Genomic DNA, 22,757 nt, shown 5'->3' with positions numbered 1-22,757 from the left:
TCTGTGCTGACAGCTCAGAGCCTGGAGCCTGCTTCTGATTCTGTGTCTCCCTCTTTCTCTGCCCCTCCCCCACTCATGCTCTGTCTCTCTCTGTCTCAGAAATAAATAAACATCAAAAAAATAAAAAATAAAAAAAAATAGATATCTTCCTCATTACATTGTGAAAAAGACAAGGATGTAGCTTATTCTTTTCTGTCATTCCAGACTGGAATGAATGGAAAAAAAATCTTAATATACATTAGTTGAATGCATAAATGAATAAATGATTAATTTTTAAATTTTTTTGTTGGCCAAGAGAGCTCCCTGTAATGTGCTTCTTAAGGAACCAGCCCAGGTCCTAGACAATCATAAGGTTTTGATAGTTTCCTAATGAAGAGTAATATCTTTCAGGAATGAAAAGAATCAACAAAGACAGCACCATCATTTTACAAACTTTAAGTCTCATTCCTTCCCTCCATAATGGCTGTTTAAAATCTTGGTTCCCCTTCAGTCTCAATGAGTTTGGTGAGGCTGCTCTGTGGAATACTGGCTTAGAGCCCCAAAATAATGGATAGAATAGGTCACGGGAGGTCAGAGGACAAAGCTTACCTTACTGCCACCTCATTGCCAGCCCACCACAGCCACTACTGACCCTGGCAGTTTGGGCATAAGGAGAAAAAAGAAAAGAAAAGGACCTTGGAATCAGTTTCACAAGGTTCATTTGTTAGGCAAGAATGCTCAGCACAAAGCAAATATATTAAAGGCAGAGAAACTGCTCTATTGGGGAAAACATAAAATTTTGAGGGTGATGGAATTGAAAAAGCCCATGTATTTATAAATTACAACAAATAAATTCATTCCCATAATATCACTTCTACAATGTGCATACAGCTTAGGAAACTTCCCTGTTGCCAAATGCCAGATAAAATCTATGTCTGCTGTTAATTAAAAACACTAGGCAAAGAATCAAGAGATTTGTCTTAGAGCAAGTTTTGTTTTTTCTATAAACCCTGCAACGTATCTGCACAGGATTTTAGCAACCTTGCAACTGAGGCTGAAAGCTGAGCTCTAATGGGAAGGCACTCTTCATGGCCTTTCTTGGGCATTTTCTGGCTACTGCTCACTTGCTGAGAGACAGTATATCCATAAATAAAATTATATATCTGCTTATCCCTGTATCATGCAAAAGTGGTTGGACATATTGTCAATTTGTAAGCTATCTTTGTAATAAACTATTGGAGGGTGGTAATTTCACTTTGAGAAACCCTGAATCAGAGGTAATCATTGTGATGTAACTGCACATTGGTGGAGATATGCTTGATGATCTTGTACATAGAAAACATGCAAGTGAAGACGAATAAGAAGAAGAAAGAATAAGGAAGGAAGGAAGGAAGGAAGGAAGGAAGGAAGGAAGGAAGGGAGGAAGGGAGGAAGGAAGGGGAGATGCAAGCCATGAAGTGATTTTCAAGTAAGGCTGTTTCCCATATAGGCAACTCTTTACAAAAGGTTCCAGGGTGGTCAGAGGCAAGTATTTATTTAACAACAGCCATGATTTTCCAGAACAATGGTAATGCGATCCCCTAGAAAATAGAAACTAATACTCATTTGATGCTTTGAAATTTATACAGTGATATTATAAGCAGTAGTTCCTTTGGTTTTTCAGCCACTGTATTATCTACAATTTATAGATGAAGAAATTAAGGCTTAGAGAAATCAAATGAATTTCCTAAGGCCTACTCAACCACATCCTAGCTGCTTTAAAATCTCTGAAGCTAATCAGAGGAAGGCTTATCTGCAGGACCTATGGTCTGTACATATTCCCTGATGTGAGTCACCAAACTCTGGATTATATTTCTTAGAATAGTTAGAGTTTCTTTGAGGCAATACATCAATCACATTCTGCTCCAAAAAGGGATCAGATTAGTTACTAGTGTTCTTAGCATCATAGGTGTCAAATGCTCACAGCATCACATAAGGGCTTGCTGTAGAAAGTGACTTTCCTCTTATTGGATATGTGTGTTAAGTTTTTGGCATTACCCTAGGACCCCTTGGGAGCATAGTGAGTGGGTTAATAAACATGAAGAATGGTTATAAGTAAAGATTTGGCCAAGTTGACATGGCTAAAGGAGAATCACCTTATGGGAAGATCTAATGCCCAAAGAAAGCTCTTTATTGTTTGATCTCTGGTTCCAAGGAACAGATTCTTTATTTTGTATAGTGTACATCCAGTTTGTTCTTCTTCAGTATTTACTAATATCCATTTTGATGAATAATAACTCATCTCTTTTGTTTTTTTTGGGAACCCAAAGAATGTGATCTAAACTTACACTCTGGGTGAAGAGGGCAAGGACAGTGGGTGGTAGCACTAGGTAGCACTCAGTAAGAGAAAATGAGTCTCAATGTGGACGAAAAAATGAAAAAAAAAAAAGCCTGGGGGATAGAACTAGAAAATGCAGTTTTAATTCTTACAGAGCCCCTCTATCCTCAAAATACAGAGGGTTCCATGTTCTACTGTAACTTGGGGAGCCTTTTTCCATGTGGAATTTACAGCTCTTCATTAGATTTTGCAGTCTCCACCTAAACAAGAAAACTGGAGTATCTGGAAGCCGCAACCCCCAAAGCATGCCAGTGAAGTCAACCAATAAGTTAATACAGCCACCTGCCTCACTCTAATTCCTCAAATGTACCAAGCTGGCCTCTATCACACATTAGTAGTTGTAATCCTGTGTGATGGTTGGTGTGAATTTACTTCTATGTGCTCAGTCTGCCATGCTGTCCTGAGTTCTGCCCTGCTGGTTTTCTCATGTCCAAAGTCCTCATGGTTTTCTAATGTTCATTGACACTAATTTTGACTTGGATGTCCCCTCATGCCATCACCCCTACAATTTTTAAAAAAAATTTTTTTAACGTTTATTTATTTTTGAGACAGAGAGAGGACAGAGTATGAACGGGGGAAGGTCAGAGAGAGGGAGACACAGAATCGGAAGCAGGCTCCAGGCTCTGAGCCGTCAGCACAGAGCCCGACGCGGGGCTCGAACTCACGGACCGCGAGATCATGACCTGAGCCGAAGTCAGCCGCTTAACCGACTGAGCCACCCAGGCGCCCCATCCCTACAATTTTATATGAAGTCAGCTGTTGGGTTTTCTCAGAACTCATTCATTTATCCCTCATATAAAGTGATCTCATTGCTACTGTTTTACGCACAAACCTAACACAATTCCAAGTCCTGTTAAGTGAAACATGTTTATCTCTCTCTACAACTCTTCCTCTGCTTCCCTCTTCCCCTTCTGCCCTTTCATCCTGCCAAATGCTCAATTCTTTCATTTGACTCTTGGCTTCTCAGAGCTTGCCACTTTGATGTTTAATCTAAGCCTTCTTATTTCAGGTAACATAACAGAACCTGTTCTGAATCCCCTATGCCTTTCAAAATTTATGAGACTGGTGTTTTGTGCCTTCAGAGTCCTGCCAATGGATATACTGACAACCTAATTCCCAATAGTATTTTCTGAGAATTGTTGAATGTGTCCCAGAAAGTCAAGTCTTCCAAAACAATTCCACATATGGTGGGGGGTATCAGACACTGTGACAGATCATACATGGCAAGATACTTTCAAACAGAGGGGACTTTAATAAATTCCTAATACATAACACATGATTTTGGATGTATATATAGCCACCTACCTCCTTCCAATTCCTTCAATGTGTCTACCGTTCCTAAATACCTTCCCATTATATGCTCCCACCCCCAATGCCTGCTTTTGACTCAGATAAATGTGTCTACCACACCACTGGTAGAAATGGATCCTAAGGAAATTTTAAAAAGAAAAAAAATAATGTGCATGAATACAACCTAAGTACATGTAAGCAATCTAAATATCTAACAATAGATGCATAAGAAAAAAAAAACTACCAATTATGCAAGCATGAAGGCAAGACCTAAAATAATGACAAATATTTTGGTCAGTTGTTGTGTGAAGGTGGTGGGCATTTAAAAAGCCATTAGTAGAAAATATAAATCTCCAGACAGATGATGTAATTTCACATGTTTAACATTGTAGGGTGACATCCATGAGGCACAATTTAATCCAAAAGAGGTTTCCAATGCATCTACAATAAAATCATGGTTTCATCAAAGTGAACTTTCCACTAAGGAAATCAGTTCAGCAGAGGGAAAAATATGGGTAAGTACATTGCTGAGGTAAAGCAAGAAATGGAAAGAACCACAAGAGAGGGAGTCATGAAGTGCTGTGGGAACACAGAAGGGTGGGCTGTCTTTTGATGGAGTGGAAGCCTCATGGAGGAGGCATTTAAATGAGACCTTGAAGGATACTGAGATGTGGAGAAAAAGCACTTGTAGCAGAGGGAGTAGCCTGAGTAAAGGTGAGGAAGAAGAAAGTGTGGGCATGCAATAGGATAACAGAATAGTTTAACTATATTGCAAGCACAGCCTCCTTCAGTGCTTTAATATATTTGGGTGCAAAACAAATACTGATCATCCATTTTAGGAATAGAATGAAAAACTGAACACAAATGACCAAGCTAAAATAAAATTACATTAACATTTTTTGGGGGGGCTTTGATTTAAATCAATTAGTTTCTCCATAATTCTTAATAACATTGTTTCTTCTGGCCTTTGATTTAAACCAATCAGTTGCATAATCTGTTCCATGTTTTACTTACCTCTTTTAGGACACTTATTAGAGCAGTATTTAATGTTTGTTTCTGCATTGTTATCCCCCACTAAACTTCGAGATCTTTGAAAAGGACTGTGTCTCATTCATCACTGAGTTTCCAGTATCAAGCAGAATGCCTGGAATATGCTTGCCTCACTGTGTGCTGATTTGCTGCTTCTGCTGGACTCAGATGTTTTACTCATCACTCTCTCCCCAGCTCTTAGCACAAGGCCTGACATATAATAGAAACTGAATGTATGTTGAACTGAGATGAATTAGTTACCTTACTGCTTTCTTAGTCCTCTGTGCCTCAGTTTCTTTATTTGCAAGTATCTACTACCTCATAGGGGTATTGTAAAGATTACGTAAGCACTTAGTGGTGTAGTGCTTAACACAGAGAAAATGTTCAGTAAATATGAACTGCTATGATTATCATCATTATTATTGTTTTCTGTTGTTGATAAGGCTTCCAGAACTGCTTATGGGGGTAGGCCCCTCAAACTGTGCTGGCCTTGATCAGGGTTGTCTTTGGGCACAGAGCAGGGGTGCTATCCCTGTAGACTTTTTTCTCACCTGTCCATCACACTGCTTCTGCTGTACTTAGATATTCTGTGCAGTATTAAAACCATAGCTGACTTCGGAGGGCATGTCCACCAGGCTAGAAGCTCCCTGACAACAGGGTCAACTCACACTCATCTCTGGGTCTACACAGGGCCTGAAATAATACTTGTTGAAAAAAATGAATGAATAAAAGCTATTCACCTCCATACCTTCTTCCTTGCCACTAGACTATGAGAATACAAATGCTAAAATCTAGTTCCCTGTAACTAGGAGACAGGGTCCAGGGAGCTCTGTGCTGCTTACCATTGCTCTAGCTAATTCCTTTTGGGTTTTTGGTACTGAGGGGTTTACACATCTACAAAACTGTCATATTTTGAATCGTGTGAAATACGCCATCTGTATGAAAATAATTACTATCAAATTATATATGTAAATAGCAACAGGTGAATTATTTAATTCACACTAGCATTTCTAACAGTGAAATCATGGGACCCCTGGAAATATTCTATAATTTGATATAGGGCTGATTTCTCATTCATGCAACAGGAGGCATTGTCCACATTGTCTAGATCACTTTATTTTTGAAAGTCTGGCACTATGCAAGGAAACTTCCAGTTGCCTTATGTCATGTAATTCTTATAACTTCTCTGGGAGTGGTCATCATTATCTCCATTTTATAGGTGAGAAAATTAAATTTCAGGGAGGAGATGTCATTTTCCCATGGGTACACAGTTAACAAATGTATGTAAATCAAGTATTTTACCCCTATATCAATAGGGATTCTAGGTAGAGAGCATTCTAGTATCTTTGTAGAGCTCTTAGGTAGATGAGAAATCATTCCATATATTTTTTGTTTTCTACATCTATTTCTGCTCCAATGTAACCATAATATGAACCTAAATTTGCTGGCTAGTCCTCATCAAGTTGCAAAAACAACAAAGAAGAATGTTTTCTAAGTAACATGGGCTACAGAGGAGTTTCTGGGGAGTCATGGAGGCTACACAGATAGTGTGGACGAAGAGGCCCTTGTAGGACAGTGGGAAGCAGGAGCCCTGTCAAATGCAGATAAAGGACCAACCCCGTCTGTATTCAGAAGCCTAGCAGAACTAAGGGACCTAAATAACTGGATACCCACCTACTAATGGGTCCTAGGGGCCCTCGGCAGGGTATTAACCATCTCCCCCACACATAGAATTTTGGACAATATATGAAGGTGATTCAGGTAGGAGTCAGAGATAAGCAGTATGCTACACATTAGATTTGGCTGGCTCATTTTTAAAAGGATCTACATTGGAGAGTGAATGGGGGTAGAGGGATGTACAGCCAATCTATGGGAAGCAGAATGAATTCCAGTATATCACTAGTGTTCTATTTTAAACACAGTGGAGTCATAGCTCATACCAAGACATTATCCTGTTTTTGAAAGAAATGCCTCTTACCCCCCAAAACAAATGAACAAACAGTAACACTACAACCAAACCACACTCCTACAAGAAGTCCAAAACACCAATGATATACAAAGCAAAACTCTATATAAAAGATAACCTGGTTTGGTTTCAAAAAACATCCATCTGTATTCAGGAAAAGAAGCCTTAAAATGTATTTACACAGGTGCTGGCTCAGATTTATGACCTTTTCCCCCCCCTGGCCTGTGGCTATGGACCTGAATTTACCAGGGAGGTCAGACAAGTCTTGAGGATGAAGACACACAGATAGCTCTAACACCTTCAAGTCCAAAGCCTGGAATCCAGGAAAAGCAATAAAACATGTGTTTGTTGTGCTGTCTGGGGAGTGTTACACACAGTGCCCAGAGAGGCAAAGAAGGAAAAGGAAGAGGCTGACTTTTGATATATTCTTATACAAATACTACTGACCCTTAATTAACACTGAAAAGATGTGTGTGTGTGTGTGTGTGTGTGTGTGTGTGTGTGTGTGTGTGTCTGAGAACCTTACATTAATCAGGGACTAACACAAATACCATTTCCCATCTTCCCTTTCTGCTGACCCTGGGGACACCATAAGTATATGTGTGCCAATGATTAAGGCTTCACTCCAGAAGGAACCAAGGAACCAAAACTTACTGGGCACCAGGAGCTGTGTTACACATCATTTAGTTCTTACAATAGCCATTTGAGCTATTACTCTCCTCACAGAAGCACAGAGAAGACTTGGGACTGAACTTGGGTCTGCCTATTTCCCATGGCTGATGCATATAAAGTGAACCACTGGCAAATAGATACATCTGGAGTATCCATAAAATTTCAGAGATTTATTGATATTTAGACTGTTACAGATTTACTGCTGAATTCTTCAAAACCATATAGTCCAACCACTTTATTATTCAGATGGAAATTTCTAGGGGCAAAGACAGAATGAGACATGCCTAAGGCCACATGGTGAGACAATGACAGAACCAGAACCCTTTTGGTGCTCTTGTTTCACCACCTAGACAACAGCCTGCTTCCAAAAAGCCAAGAGATTAGAGTAGGACAGGAATGCACAGTTCGGCATGGGGTGGGGCAGGCACAAAAGGCTGACTGAAGGCTGGTCAAGGGACCTGCTGCATGTGATAAGGGGAACTCACCCCCTTCTGCACTCCATAATATTCCTCAAACAAGCCCCTAGCTTTCATGCAGCCTTGCCTTTCGTTTCTCTTTTCCCTCTTCCTGAAGTTCCCTTCCTACCTTTTTTGCATCTAGCAAATTATTATGCATCTCTCAAGACCTAAATCAACCCTTAACTTTTCTGTGAAGCTTTCTCAAACTTTCCAGGTAAAAATAACTCATTCTCTTATTCCGTATGCACAGAGGATTGAGTACTTACTTCTAGTACAGCACTTACCTCACTCTGTTATGTTGAGAACGCTGTCATATTCACTCCACAGCCACTAACTAGTTGCATGACCTTGGGCAAGTCACTTTAACTCTTCTGTGCCTTGGTTCCTCTTGCAAAGTGGGGGCAATAATAATACCTATATCATAGGGTTGTTGTGAGGATTGAATGAGAAAATGTCTGTAAAGCAATATTGGGTATACTGAGTGCCCAATAAATAACTTTTTTTACTATCTCTTATCTAAGTCCCTGGTAGAGGTCTGGCATACACATTAAGTAAGTACCTATGAATAAATGGACACCATGTGGGGAAATTGTCAGTCTTCAGCCATTTTGGGTATCTCTGTAGTTAGGATACTCCTCTGAGGGTCCATAAATTCCTTATCAAACACTAGACTAGACTAGTGGTCCATAGTCTTTTCTGTGTTATATGACCTCTCAAAATCACATGAAAGTTATGAAACACTCCCTAAAAAATCCATACACATTTATACACACAAAACCTTGCAAGAGTTTTCATACCATAAAATGTCTCATAGAGCCCTTCTATCATAGACTAACATTAATCATTCCCCTGCTAAAGGGAAAAACATAAAGTTACAGAAGTAGAAGGGACTCACAAAAGCCAAGTACTTTCTGCAAGCCAAGGGCTGTTCTAAATGTTTATTATTCTGCCTCACATAATTCTTGAGTGTTTCAAGGTAACAATCTCTGTGGCTCAGCTAATTGGCTTTGAGGCTGGAGGAGCCCCTCAGGCAAGAAAAAAGAAATCTCTAGGAAGCCCTAATATCTGCCAGTTATAGGTTCTGTGAACCTGGAAGAGTCATTTCCTCTCTCTGAGCCTCAGTTTCCTTATCCATAAAATATCTTGGCCAGATTTTTAGGTTTCTAAGTTTCTTTTCTTCAAGGTTCAACAGATTAGCATTTTCAGAACCTGTGATTCCAAGCACTGCAAATCTTTTAAGTCTTTTTATTAAACAGCTCATGGCTGAGTTAGCTGTCCAGAAAGTGAAAGAGCTTGTACCATGGAGCTGTAGGAATGTATTTATATCTAACTTATAGAACTGTGAGAGGCCCATTCTCCAGGGCACACAAGCAGATACCACAATGAAATCAAGGTCCATCCATGTTATGATGCATCCCAGGAGAAAAAGGAAGATCAAAATTTTAAAACACTGATAGAGGATAAGACTTTGTGGCTTTTAACCTCTGTCCTAAAATACAGTATTTTCTGCTTTTGACATCAAAGAGGAGGAAAATAAATTTCTCTTGCTCCTGGCCCCATGGAAAACATTCTGTGGTACACTTTGAGAAGGCTCAAAGCCAAGGGTCAAGGAACCAGGGATCTACCATTTGTACGTATATGCTTTGTCTCTGACCTTTTCCGTTAGCTTGGTAATGAGCAAAATTCTCTTGATAAAAGGTGTTAAATTATGCTTTCTGTACTGTGTATGTGTGATGAGAGTGAATGAAGAGCTATTAATGCTGGTTTTATCAGAATCAGAATTTTCCCTATGAAGAGTAGGAGGTGGTGGAAGGACTATGGCTCACATGTCCCCAGCTCTACCTAATGAAGAAACTGCTCTTTTCACCACCAACTCTTTTAAATATTTGGGGCTTTCTTAGGAAGACAAGCTCCCTCAAATTAGTGTTACTCAGTGTCTCCTTGGTTTCTCCCCACAGTACTTATGCCTTTCTTAACTTCTGTCATCTCTTCACTGTTGGCTTTCTTATTTTCCTAGACATAACAACCCTTTCTTTCTACTTGGGGTTAGTATGTTTATATATTTGAGGGGAAGCTATACTATAGCAGAGTGACTGTTACCTTTGAACTCAGAACACCTGGGTTCAAATTCCAGCTATTCCATTTACTACATGTTGATTAACTGTCAAAGCCTCAGTTTGCTTATGTGGAAAATGAGAAGGATAACTTTGCCTTCTGTCTCAGATGGTTTTGAAGTTCAAATGGGCAGTGGATATAGTGGCCCTGCATTCACTGAAGAGATTTAAAGATGTCCAGGATTATGATCACCAAGCTCCTTGAGGCAAGCTCTGTACCTTGAGTATGTGATCCCAACACCCCACATGTAGTAAGCACCCTGTAAATGTTTACTGGCTGAATGAATGAGCAGATTACTACCAGGCCCGTTCTAGGCACTGGTCTGTCAGGAGGCTATGGTGATTCCACTGGGGTGCCTCAGGAATAGCAACAAAGACTGGAAGCAAAGGGACTTAGAATTCTAATCTTTATTCCCTTTATAAAGAGACATTTACCTCTAAATATCAGTTTATTCTTTTTTAAATTCATTTTTGAGAGAGAGTGCAAACAGGGGAGAGGCAGAGAGAGAGGAGGACAGAGCATCCAATGTGGGCTCTGTGCTGACAGAAGAGAGCCTAATCTCGGGTGCAAATTCAGGAACCATGAGATCATGACCTGAGCCAAAGTCAGAAGCTCAGCTGACTGAGCCACCCAGGTGCCCCTCAGTTTTCTCTTTTGTATAGGAGGAAGTTTCCTCTTCTGTACCCTCTTCTGCACACCTGCCTACTTGGAATGCTGAAAGCAGCTGCCTAGCCATGAAAAGGAGCATGAAAACACCTGAACGATAGGTTCCAGAAGTATGCACACATAGCTATTATAACTGAAGAGACTGTTTTCTGAAATAATGGCTCATCACAGATTTTGGTCATCTTGAAGGATAGTGTGTTTCTTGCTATGGGACTACAGCCCATAGAAGTAATAAATAACTCCTACCTTTGAAGAAAAAGTGGTTCTAACGTTTGCCTTTGCAATAGCAGCCAAATGCAAAAATCTACTACACATAGTTTCACAATTACCAAGAGATTCTGTGGAGGACTGAAAAAATGTTCTAGCTTCAATACATGGGCTTTAAAAATGTAACAGATTGGGAAATAGTAACACAAAGTGGAAGCATGCAATGGACTAGGAAGATTTTGGAAGTGACATAACTTCCTGTTAATCATTGCTTTCATAAAATGTACATGCTATAAATAAGCAGGCACAGGGCACTGTATAGCAGCAATGGCAAATTCTTGACCTGCCTCCTAAATTGGGCACTAATGAGAGATGCAAGTGGGTATCAACTGCAATGGGTTATAGAGCTAAATTATTTATTCTGAAGGCCTGTGGTCTAGTCTTGTGGGGACAGCAAGAATTATGCCAGCAAATGTGTAAAGACAAAGAATCATGGGGAAATATATGGCAGATCCATAACTCAGCTGACCACCTTGGCCCTGTTTTCTATCAGACAGAAAGTTTTTCCATAACACTTAGTACCAGAAAGTCTCCAAAGTCCTTCCTCTTTACCATCTGTGGTATATGTGGCATCCAGCAAAACTCATTCATGTAGATTTCATAGTCATCCACATGTTTATGGTGCCAAAGTCTAGAAAACATATGAAATATTTTCAATTTCTCTGGGTATTGCAAAGGAGAGTGATCTACTAGATCATTAGAAAAAAATGTATTCTCTTCTAGCATTCCTAGATTAACTTACTTTTTTCCTGTTTCGTAAAAATGCTCAATACCTAGAGGCCACCAGATCTGGCATTTTGGAAAACCAAGATGTGCAAACTCTGGCCACTCAGAAGAATGTTTAAAATTAGATGAACTAGAGAGTTAATAAAATACTAGAACATTGGAAAGAGTTAAATTTAGTATGCAGATTTGCAAGCACATAAGTGACCATCTAAAGCAAGAGTCAAAAATTACAGTCCACAAGCCAAATCCACTGTGCCACTTGTTTTTGTGTGGCTTAAGAGCTGAGGATCATTTTTAGATTTTAAATGCCTGAAAAAAATCAAAACAAAAATAGTACTGAATGGCATGTGAAAATTAAATGAATTTCAATTTCAGTGCCCATAAAATTTTATTGTAATACAGCCACACCCATTAGCTTACATATTGTCTAGGACTGCTTTCAGGCTACAAATGCAGAGTTGAATAGTCCAGTCACAGGTCATATGGCCTACAAAGCCCAAAATATTTACTACCTGGTCCTTTATAGAAAAAGCTGACCTCAGATCTAAAGCCTGGCTTTGACATTTAGAAAAACCAGAGACAGATAAAAGATAAGAGGAACTTTGTGAGAAGATATCCAGGATCAGTGCAATCAGGATCAGTCAACTCCTTGGCCAAAGATACCTGATCAAGGCTCTGGTGACGCTGCAAGCAGATCCTTCTAACATAGCTAATTTGCCCCGGGGAAATGTTACTGAAAAAGCGAGGGAGTCAAGAGGACACTGAAAAGCACAAAAAAACTCTCTGCAAGTCTCCAAACAAGAAGTTAACTTTCAATTCCACATGAGTTGAGGTGGGAAAGAGTGGATTTAAAGGACAGAAAGAGTTCAATGAGGGTTCACTTACATTTCTTCCCTCACAAAAACCTGGGGTGAGAGACGGAATCAAAGCCACACTTATATAAAATTTGCCAGGAATACTAAATGGGGACATATTGTAAACATCACCGAGGATGGTGTAATTCTTTGAGTCCAGAATGTAAACTACAGTTTCAATTTTATGATGTGTACCAAAGAGCACTCCATGTGTACAAAACAAATGGATGTACAATCTCCAATGTTTTACTAGAAAATGTCTGAAAAATAGTAAATTCTTGAGCACACAGTGTACATAATGAACTAATTAACCCTCTTTGAAACATGATGTGGTAAAGATGGGGATTTATATCCTGATTTTCCAGATGAGAAAATGGAAAAGAAAGGAAGTTAACCAACTATGGTCACAATGCTGGAGGAAGGAGGAATCTCAGAGTCCTGAATTTTAACCTAGCCCATCCATAGTGCACTTTCCCAGATGGCTCTATCATCTAAAAATTGATTTTTAAAAGAATGGGAGATAGGGTTCACTATCTGTTAGGAAGGCAAAACCAAAAGTGCATATAGGTATAAATGCATGTTTGTTTGGTCCAATAATAGTTTTGATAGTGACGATGCTTTGAATTTGTAGAATCGTCATAAACATCTACGCTGGAAGGGTATATTAAAAATATCTAGTTTAAGTCCCTTATTTTACAGAGAAAATTGAAGTCCAAAGAGGAAAATTAATTATCCAAAGCCAGACAACTAAAACTCCTCTGAGCTTCTACTCCTGTATATGGGCATCACCTTCCTTTGACTTCCTGGCCTTTTAGATAGCATTCAGTATGCCTTCCCCTGTAACCTCGCTGTTCATCACACCACCCCACTCCTTATACCTGTTTCTAGTCCACAGATCTTCCCCCAACTGCATGTGTGTGTGTATATGCACATGTGCACACACACACACACACACACACACACTTTCACTGAGCTTTCAACAACCAAAAATCTTTTAGTGATTTTAGCCCCATGGACTACCACCATTATTTTTTTTTAATCTCAAAATATGAAGATGCTTCCCTGACTAGCCTAATCCTCACCCCAAACTCCCAGAATTACTGACAATGAGAAAATATGAGGCTCTCTCTTCCTCCTCAATAGGAAAACCTGGGTAGATTACAACTGACTCTGTGCTGAGCCTTGCACCAACGACAGCATTAAAGCCTCATGCTTTATGATCTACCAAAGCTAGAAATGGATTTCTGTCTGACATGCCAGGCTTTTAAGTCTTGTACCTGTGCCCAGTCCAGAGATTTCTGAAACCATGAATAGAGTGGTAATCAACACTCTGAACACTCAGTCTGACTTAACTGACAACAACAAACAAATGAGGAAAAGAAAGATTTGTGCTCCACTTTCTCCAAGACAGGTGGAATTCCAAGTTTTAATAAAGCAGATTCAGAATCACTTTCATAAAGGCCATTTGGGCAATAAGGACACATTGTAAAAGTGGGGAAAAATCGGAATCAATAAATGTTTCCTGTGGATAATAAGACAGCCCCCCGCCTTCAAACAGAGATAATGACAGTAGTAAACTCAAGTCACCAAGTTTTCCAGATGGGAGGAAGAAAGAAAATGCCATTTTTTGCTTTCTTTTCTGTGTGTGTGTGTGTTTATACCATCTTCTCCTATCCCTCAAAGGGCTCAGGACTGGAACCTGGGGTTCATATTCCAAAGGAACCAAGGGGCTCCACAGCTTTGTAAGAAATCCATTTGTGATTTTTTTGTATGCCAAAGAGTCAAGAGTATTTGGCCCCATGAGCCCACGGAGGCTCATTTTCTCAAAGAAAATATTACCAAGTTTCCATAACTTAAATTATTCTAAGGTCTAGAGCATTTTAAGACCTTGCTGGATTTCCAAGTGTTCTGCAAGTTGAGTGATTACCCCTCTCTGCTTCCTTGTTCTCAAATAGTCCAAGATACACATCATAGCACAGCTCCTCCCAGGAATCCCTGCCAGCTGCCATTCTGCCTTCCTTCCTCCTTCAGCTCTAACTTCTGAACAAAGCTTCCATGTGGAATATGTTATGACAGCAAAATATTCCCTTTTACAATGTTTGATTACTTTCCCTGTTTTCCAAAAATAACAGTATTGTGACCCAGATCTGTAAAACCAGAGGCAGCATCAAATACAATCTAATCTATTTGACTTGTATTTGCTTGTTCAGTTGCTTATTTGAACTCTTTCCCCATCTGATATGACTGCTATTACTGTGCTGTCTGGGCTTTCTGACACACAGTCTCTAGATAGGTGCCCTGGTTTATTCTCTGCTTTACAGACAAGGCCTACTGGATGATGGGGTAGAGGGAGGAAGCAGAATCCACTGGGGAAGTTGGGGTGAGATGATCTGAAGTCGTTGGGGGCTATTCCTTGCTTTCTTATCTTACAGCTATCCTTGTGTAAGTACTCTTAAGAAAGGCAGGTACTGCTCTCTGTGTTTCTTTCCAAACTGCCTAGGTCTAGGTACTGGGGCCCTGCACATCAAACTATCCCAGTACAAGCAGTAGCAATAGGCCACTTGGGGGTATGGAAGGAACACGCAGCATGTTTTCAGTAATACTAAATTCTAGCTGTCTCGTTGTTGCTTTGGGGACTGGAAGAAAACAAAATAATGACTTTCTGTTTTATAAGTATTCCTGCCACCTTGCTAAAATGATGAGAAGACAATAATCATTCCAAATGGCTACCAGTGCAAAAACTAGTAAAAGGCACCTGCTTTGCACCTTTTGTCTAGATGCCAAAAGCTCTCTGATGCTTCTGTTGTCCTCTGGTGGGTTCTATAACATTTCTGGTGAAAGGTATGGCTTATATACCTGCCACTTTTAAGAGTGTCCTCAGGGTTTATAGCCCTTACATAAGGAAAGGCTGCCTGTTTGGGTTCTGACTTGGAACTCAATATTTCTAGGCTAAAGAAAGAGAAGGATAGGTCTTGGAAGGAAGTATTTCCTTTGTGGAAAGTGAAGGCAGGAGTAGATACTGGTGTTTGGCAACTGGGTCTGCCCCCAGAGCAGACTATGTCTGTCTGTGGGCTGTTTATCAGTGTCCCTTTGTGAAAACAAGCTCTTAGGACAGGATGGGGAAGGCAGTGGATGAATAGGAGGTTTAAGCCCAGGTTGATTGGGAAGGAAGGAGTCACTAGCATATATAGGAGGTCTGGAAATGGGAGTTCTTGCTGTAGGATGTAGGCTGAGCACCTCTGGTAGCGGATCAGACATGAACTGTTCTAAGCTAAATAAGACTAAGAAGTCAGGGCTTGAGCCAAATATAAGATGAAACTTAGCTTGGGGTGCTGGACCAATGGACAGATCCTGAAGGCAAGTCTATGGAAAGAACAAAAGTGTTTCATCACTCTGGATCCCTACTTATCTAGGGGCTATTAATTCAAAGAGGTCTCAAAAAGGCAGCAGCAGAAGGGAGCACGTGCACAGACTGATGGTCTGCTTGTTTCTGGGGCTGAGGCCAGGGAGACTTTTTGAAGGAACATTCCCATATTCACTACAGAGAATGGGTTAAGGACTCAGTTGGGGTTTCTCCACTTCTGACTTCTCTAATAAAGACAATTTTTCCATCACTATGCAACAAAGTGGAACACAAACAGGGAAGAAATTAAATCTTTTCAAATAATTAATTTTCTTTTATTTGTAGGACCCTTCCAAGCTGTAAGCACCAGATGGGACCACCTTCACTGAATACATTGCCTGTACTACCAAGGCTGCTGAAGCCAGGGGACCAGAAAGTATGAAAACTTCTTTCTTTAGGCTCTTAGGTTCTTTGAGAGGGTCCCACCAGTGACCTTAACTTTGAAATGATAAAATCCTGGGCTCTGGAAGATTGGTGTATCTCTATATAAGATAAAGAAGAAAGGGAGGTAGAAGTGAGTGTGCAAGACCCCTTACCTTCAGCGGCTCTTTTAAAGAACACTTTGCAGCTTCCACAAGTGAGAGCTCCATAGTGACAGCCAGAAGCTTCATCACCACAGATCAGGCAGGTCTTCTGGGGCGGAAAGTAATAGTCAATGGGTAGGACATGGTCCCTGGAAGTCTCCAAACTGGAAAGACACAGAAGAAACAATGCAACACATGTCAGTGCCTAGCAGAAATAAAAGGATAGAAGTCTGAGGTCTTTAGGAGCAAATTTACCTGTGTAAATTATTATTACTTAGAAAACAAGATTATTTCTTGCTTCATTGAGTCAGTGTGAAGCTGATTTTTCTGCTACTTCTAGTGATGATGTCTGTGGGGTTTCCTGTCATGTGGACAAGACTTTTTAGATCCTGCTAAGGAATTCAAGAAGTTCTCTGGGGTCAGCCAGTCTCATGGGCTATATTTACATGAGGGATAGATGAAGACAGAAACCTGAGTGCTGAGGTTAAGGTATATAACTTAAAATGGTGGTCAGGCAACAATTTTAGATCAATTAAATAGTATCAACCCAGCTATATGGCCTTACCTTATCCAAAGGGAGATCTATGGCCAAAAGAGACTAAGCAAGAAAGCAGTTTGGTATCCTTTGCCCTAGTTCTCTAAGCCTCACTTTCACCTGTAAATAGGAATAGTATTGCCCATCCTACTGAACTCTATTGTGAGTGGCAGTATAAATTATATAAAAAGATAAAAAGCCTTTAAAATGAATACACAAGTGAGGGATCATGATTAGTGTTATCATACCAGCCTTCTTTGGTCTTCTCCCCCGCCATTCCCTCACTTTCCTTAGTCATCTCTCTAGGTCATGTAGACATCCCCTCACCTCCATTCTGCAATATAAAGTAGCAAAATCCTTACACCTGAGGTTCTTGTTGGGAAATGACACACAGTGATGCTGGAAATTTCTCAGGCTACCATCTCAACACTTGGCCATTAAAATACCCATAGGGTCTTTAGGATAGGATGCAGCTTTAGGAGTCATCTAGTCTAAACTTCTTATCTCTAAGAAGATCTGTATCTGAGTCCTTTCAGATGGATATGAAGGAGAGGGTCAGAAAGCCAATCCTAAAACCTTAATAGAAGTGAAATTCTGAGTCTCCTGTAGTAATTAATTCAAGTTTAAACAAATAAAATATGGTTCTTACTAATCAAAAGTCAAATTATTTTTCTCTCCTATACCCTATGTCTAAGCATTAAAAAAAATGATGTCCTGGGTTAATCTGCCTCAGGTAGATGATAATTCCCCATATTCTCATCCACAGGAATGTAGCCATATTTTTTTTTTTTCTGAGCACTTCTCCCTTACTAAGGAAGGAAGGAAAATAAGTCTTAATGGCAGCCTGTTTGTTGTGTTGGGTGATTTCTACACGTCAAAACAACTCTGAGAAACATTTTTTTTTGGTCATTATTACATCAAATGAAGAAACTCACATTCAGACAGGTAAAGTCCAAAGTGATTTGACAACAAGTCCAGGACTATCTGGCTCCAAATCCAACATAGTTTCCATTACACTATTATCTTTCTGCTACTCTCTTACTTTCTACATACATGGCTCTATCAAGCTCAGCATAGTTATCAGAATCCAAAAAAGCATGAAATGTTATCTTCCCATCAATAACCAGGGATCAGCCCTGGCAAGGGCAAGAGCAAAGAATATTTTTGCTTAGGCTATACTTGACAAGCACTTTACCTCTAAGACACAAATATTAGCCTTTATTCATGTCCCAAGTACTGCAGAAATCACTAAAAAAATTCGGCTTATATGTAAACCCAGCAGCTGGCTATCTTTTCTCCCCCAAAAGATCTTGCTTTTCTACCTTGACTGGAAAGCCAGCAGGAGTCTGCCTATCAAACCAGGATTAGCCGGACCGCCAGTTCCACAGGAAAATAGCTCACTTCCCATATATAAATGGGCCAAATGCTAAGAACATCATCCCTTTGGCTAAAATTTTCATTTCCTTGGGTAAAGAATGTGTCCCTATCCTCATTCATAAAATAAGGAGAAGCAGCAGAAGTTTTTTTTTGTTTGTTTGTTTTTACAAGTGTCTTCATCCTTTTCTCTCTTTTTTTGACTTCTGAAACTAATGCAAGCCATTCAAATAAAATCAGAAGGACATGTATTTAGGCACTTCATGTGCAAGGCCATTTCATATATATCATCTCATTTAATCTTCCTCCAAACCCTGCCAAGTAGCTCTGTATCATCTGTATATCATAGTAGAGGAAACTGATGTTCAGGAAAATTAAACTTGTTCAAGACCACTCATGTCATAAATGGGAATGCCAGATTCCATCCTAGGTAAGTCTGCCTCCAAAGTGCTGGTTCATAATCCATGACTAATCACGTTATAAAATTGAAGGTTGAGATTAGATAGATGTATTCAACTCAACTCCTAGCACTTAGCCTTACAAACCTCGCAAAGGATTAGGTTCTGGGGACATTGTGATAATCAATATATTATTCTTGCCTCTAAGAAATTTACTATCTAATACAGAAGAAATACAGGAAGCAAGGAACTGTAACACAACATAGTAGATGGTATAGTAAGGCAGAGTGCAGATTGCTACAGATAAGGAAGCACCTCAAAGACAGGAATGATTTTTGAAAGGCATAAAGGTATATTTGGATAAATGAGATGACAATTATAATTATAGTAATTTTATCATGTGATTGGAAAATAAATATTAGATATACAACATGAAAACCTGAATAAATAAGAGGTATTCTTGAAAAGAGACTTTATGAAACAGAAATTTTCATCCATATTACAATTTAAAATGCAGTTTAAATTGTTCAAAATAATCTAATTAATAAAATTTATAATCAATGTTTAAGACTGAAGAAAGTCATCAATATTTAGTTCATTAGATATGAGTTCAATAAAACACACCACTTAGAAAAATAACGGTAAAAGAAGAGAAGAAGAAGAGAAATAATAAAGGCAATTTTAGAATGTGAACTTTCCTAATTACAGCCCACTTTGACTAAAGGCCTGAGATATCTGCTAACCTCACCAGGCTGGTCTCTGCTTACCTACCTACCCTTCCTCTTTCTGGAAAAATATTTTGGACAGCACTTCCACTGACCCTAGTGTAGTGTAGACAAAAGGAACATTTCAGTTCTGCCTTATGGGCTGACCATTGGACATTGTAAATGAAAATGTAATAAGAGTTCCAATCCCAGGTTTATATCCTACAGAAACTCATGCACATTTTTACCAGCAAGCAAGTCAGGAATGGTGTCATAGCAGCTATATTTATAAAAACAGAAATGATAAACATCCACTGAAAGGAGAAAGGATAAATAAATTACAGCACATTCATTCAATAAAATACAATTCACCAATAATGAGGAACAGAATACAGGTACACATAGGTAAATCTTACAATCTAATATTACATAAAAGACATAAATCACAATAGCCTATATATTATGATTCCATTACATACATATCCCAAAAAAGGCAAAAGTAAACAAAATATAATTTGGTAATACATATTTGAAAAATCATAAACATTCAAGTGAATAATAAACCCCAAATATAGGATTATGGTTACTTCTAAGGAGAGACTGTGGTTAATGATATAAGGAAGGAGGATACAAGTTTATGTATTTATGTATTCATTTAAAAATATTTATTGTCTACTACAATCCAAGCACCATTGTAAGTCCTGCAGTTACAGCAGTAAACAAAAAAAAAAAAAATGGTGTAAATGTTCTTATTCTTTAACCAGGGCTCATGAGTGTTCATTTTATTACTATGCTGCATAACTAACTGATATGTTACATGAATGCTTTGTATGGCTACAACAGCACATAGTGAAAGAAAAAAAAAAACTGAGAGTTTATAACATTCTCCTAAATAACATCTTAAGTGCAAATGTAGCAAAGGTTTGCTTTGAGAACAAGCAAGTTCAGAATTTGCATGGAACGAGCAAGTTCAGAATTTGCATGGAACGTTTATATTTCTTCCTGCTTCCCCTGGGGTACATGCTCACTTATTATCCCTATGCAGTGCACCCAGTTTTATGGGTCTGAAGGAAAAATGCTGCCATATAAAATGGAAGTTTCCTAAACCAGAATACCACTTCAACAGTTTCACAATTAATTAAATAAAAGTGGATTACTAGAAGCTGTAGGTCTACAAATGCCAGCTCAACTATGGAGAAGTTGGGCTCATAAATGTTCAGCACCTATCTATAATCTCAGTCTGTCTGTCTGTCTGTCTGTCTGTTTGTCTGTCTGAGCTGAAAATACTGTAAAAGGTCTGACTACTTTAAGCAAATTCTCCAAGAACTGTGGAACCAATGTGAAATGCAGAAGTCACAGACTAGTGTTCCTTGTTTGAAGGATGAATGTCAACTCAGCAGGGCTTTGGAGCCAGGCAGAGGTGGGCTGGAATCCTGCATCCACCACTGAACCCTGGTCCCAGTCATTAAGGCTCTCTGAACTCCATTTGTCTCATGTGGAGAGTGGGGATACTTTCTATCTAGAGGCTTTTGCGAGAATTACATTAAATAGTACATGTTAAGCCCTTCCCCTTGTGCCTGCCACATGATAGCTGCAATGTAAGTTTAGGTTGCCTGCACCTTTTGCTTTACCATAAAAATAGGGGAGATGTCTAATATCCTTAAAATAAAAAAGACCATCCTTCTTGGCTATCCAGCACATTTAGGGAAAGGTAAATACAAGTGTATAGATAAGGGGAAAAAAGGATAGATGTGTTAAAAGTGTAGCTTTTTGATAAATATCACTGCACTTTTCAAACAAGAAGAAATTTAGAAAACCACCAAACATCTTTATAAAAGCATCATATTTTTCCTGATGTTTAGTAACCTAAAATATATTGTTTGTTAACCACATTGTGGGATATAATGACAACTCTACATGAATTTTTATAATAAGATTCAAGAGTTCAAAGTTAATTTCTCCTCATAGGTCTCTTGTGCCTACTTCTTTAGGGGCACAAGGGTTATTTCAGTGGAGAAATTGACAAAGTAACGAGGTAAGTCTGGTAGCTTTCTTTTCCCCTCTAAGTCTGAGATTTGAAATTTGATGACTGTCCAAGAGAATAGTCATGTTTTCTTTTTAAAAGTACTACCTGACTTTACATCACAGCTCTCCACTTCTCCAATTTAGTAAGGCCTTGTTGAAGTGGAAAGATATAATAGGTAGACGATCTGGTTTTCATGACCATCTTTTCCACTTTCTAACAGAAAAACCTTGAACAATTCATTTTATTCACATGTAAAATGGGAATAAAAATATAGAGTTCACAAAATTGCTATGAAGATTCAATGAGATTTTGGGAAGTTAAACATTCCACTCTGTTGCTGGCACACTTTTTCACAGATGGCCATTACTATAATAATCTCATGAGAAAGTGGAAGGAAGGAGAGATTGGAGAACTAGGTTCTAAAAACCCAGCTCTGAGGTAAATATGATGACCATTCCTTTGAAAATAATGCAAACTGGGACTTAGATAAGGTAAATTACCTGTTTGAGTTCATATGGCTACTAAGTGGCAAAGCCAGGATTCAAACTGGGCATCATTTCCCCCCAAATCCATATTCTCCTGCTATTCTAAATTGCCAAGGACGTATAATACTTGTGTTATAACCTAGGTTTAATTTAATTTGGTTTTTAACAAATTTATTGATATATGATTCACATACCATAAAATTCACCTATTTTGGCATATCCACAAACTAATTTTACTACAAATTATTACCATAAACTAATTTTATAATATTTTCATGACTCCAAAAAGAAATCCAGTACCCATTAGCAGTCACTCCCCATTTCTTCCTTCTCTCAGATCTTAATTCAATTTCTGTCTCTAAAGATTTGCCCTTTATGGACATTTAATATAAGTGGAATTATACAACACAATCTTTTGTGACTTGCTTCTTTCATTTAGCATACTGTTTTTAAGATTCATCCACATTGTAGCATGTATCATTGCTTCATTTGTTATTTCTGTGTAATATTCCATTACATGGATATACCACATTGTTTATCCATTCATCAGCTGGACATTTGAGTTGCTTTCACTCTGGCTTTTATATTCATTGCAGCAGTATATATGTATATATATATATATATATATATATATATATATATATTATGTGAAATTACTATTTCAAAACTCAAATGGTGACACTTTCAGAAACCTCCAGGCTAGTTTCCAAAGTGACTGCACCAGGGAAGATGGCGGCGTAGGAGGACGCGGGGCTCACAGCGCGTCCTGCCGATCACTTAGATTCCACCTACACCTGCCTAAAGAACCCAGAAAACCGCCAGAGGATTAGCAGAAGGGAGTCTCCGGAGTCAAGCGCAGACGAGAGGCCCACGGAAGAGGGTAGGAAGGGCGGCGAGGCGGTGCGCGCT

General features: G+C 39.0%; 1 protein-coding gene across 1 annotated transcript in view; it reads right to left on the bottom strand.

Annotated features, from left to right (window-relative positions):
• AR (androgen receptor) overlaps positions 1–22,757 on the bottom strand; it is a 187,496-nt gene that overhangs the window by 64,223 nt on the left and 100,516 nt on the right. Inside the window, exon 2 of the mRNA XM_049644662.1 lies at positions 16,339–16,490. Within this exon, the coding sequence (XP_049500619.1) occupies positions 16,339–16,490 (152 nt within the window). The remainder of the gene's footprint in view (positions 1–16,338; positions 16,491–22,757) is intronic.

The sequence above is a fragment of the Panthera uncia genome, chromosome X (assembly GCF_023721935.1).
Source record: "Panthera uncia isolate 11264 chromosome X, Puncia_PCG_1.0, whole genome shotgun sequence".
Taxonomy (NCBI): domain Eukaryota; kingdom Metazoa; phylum Chordata; class Mammalia; order Carnivora; family Felidae; genus Panthera; species Panthera uncia.
The sequence above is the reverse complement of the archived record's forward strand: the minus strand, read 5'-3'. Positions and strand labels throughout refer to the sequence as shown.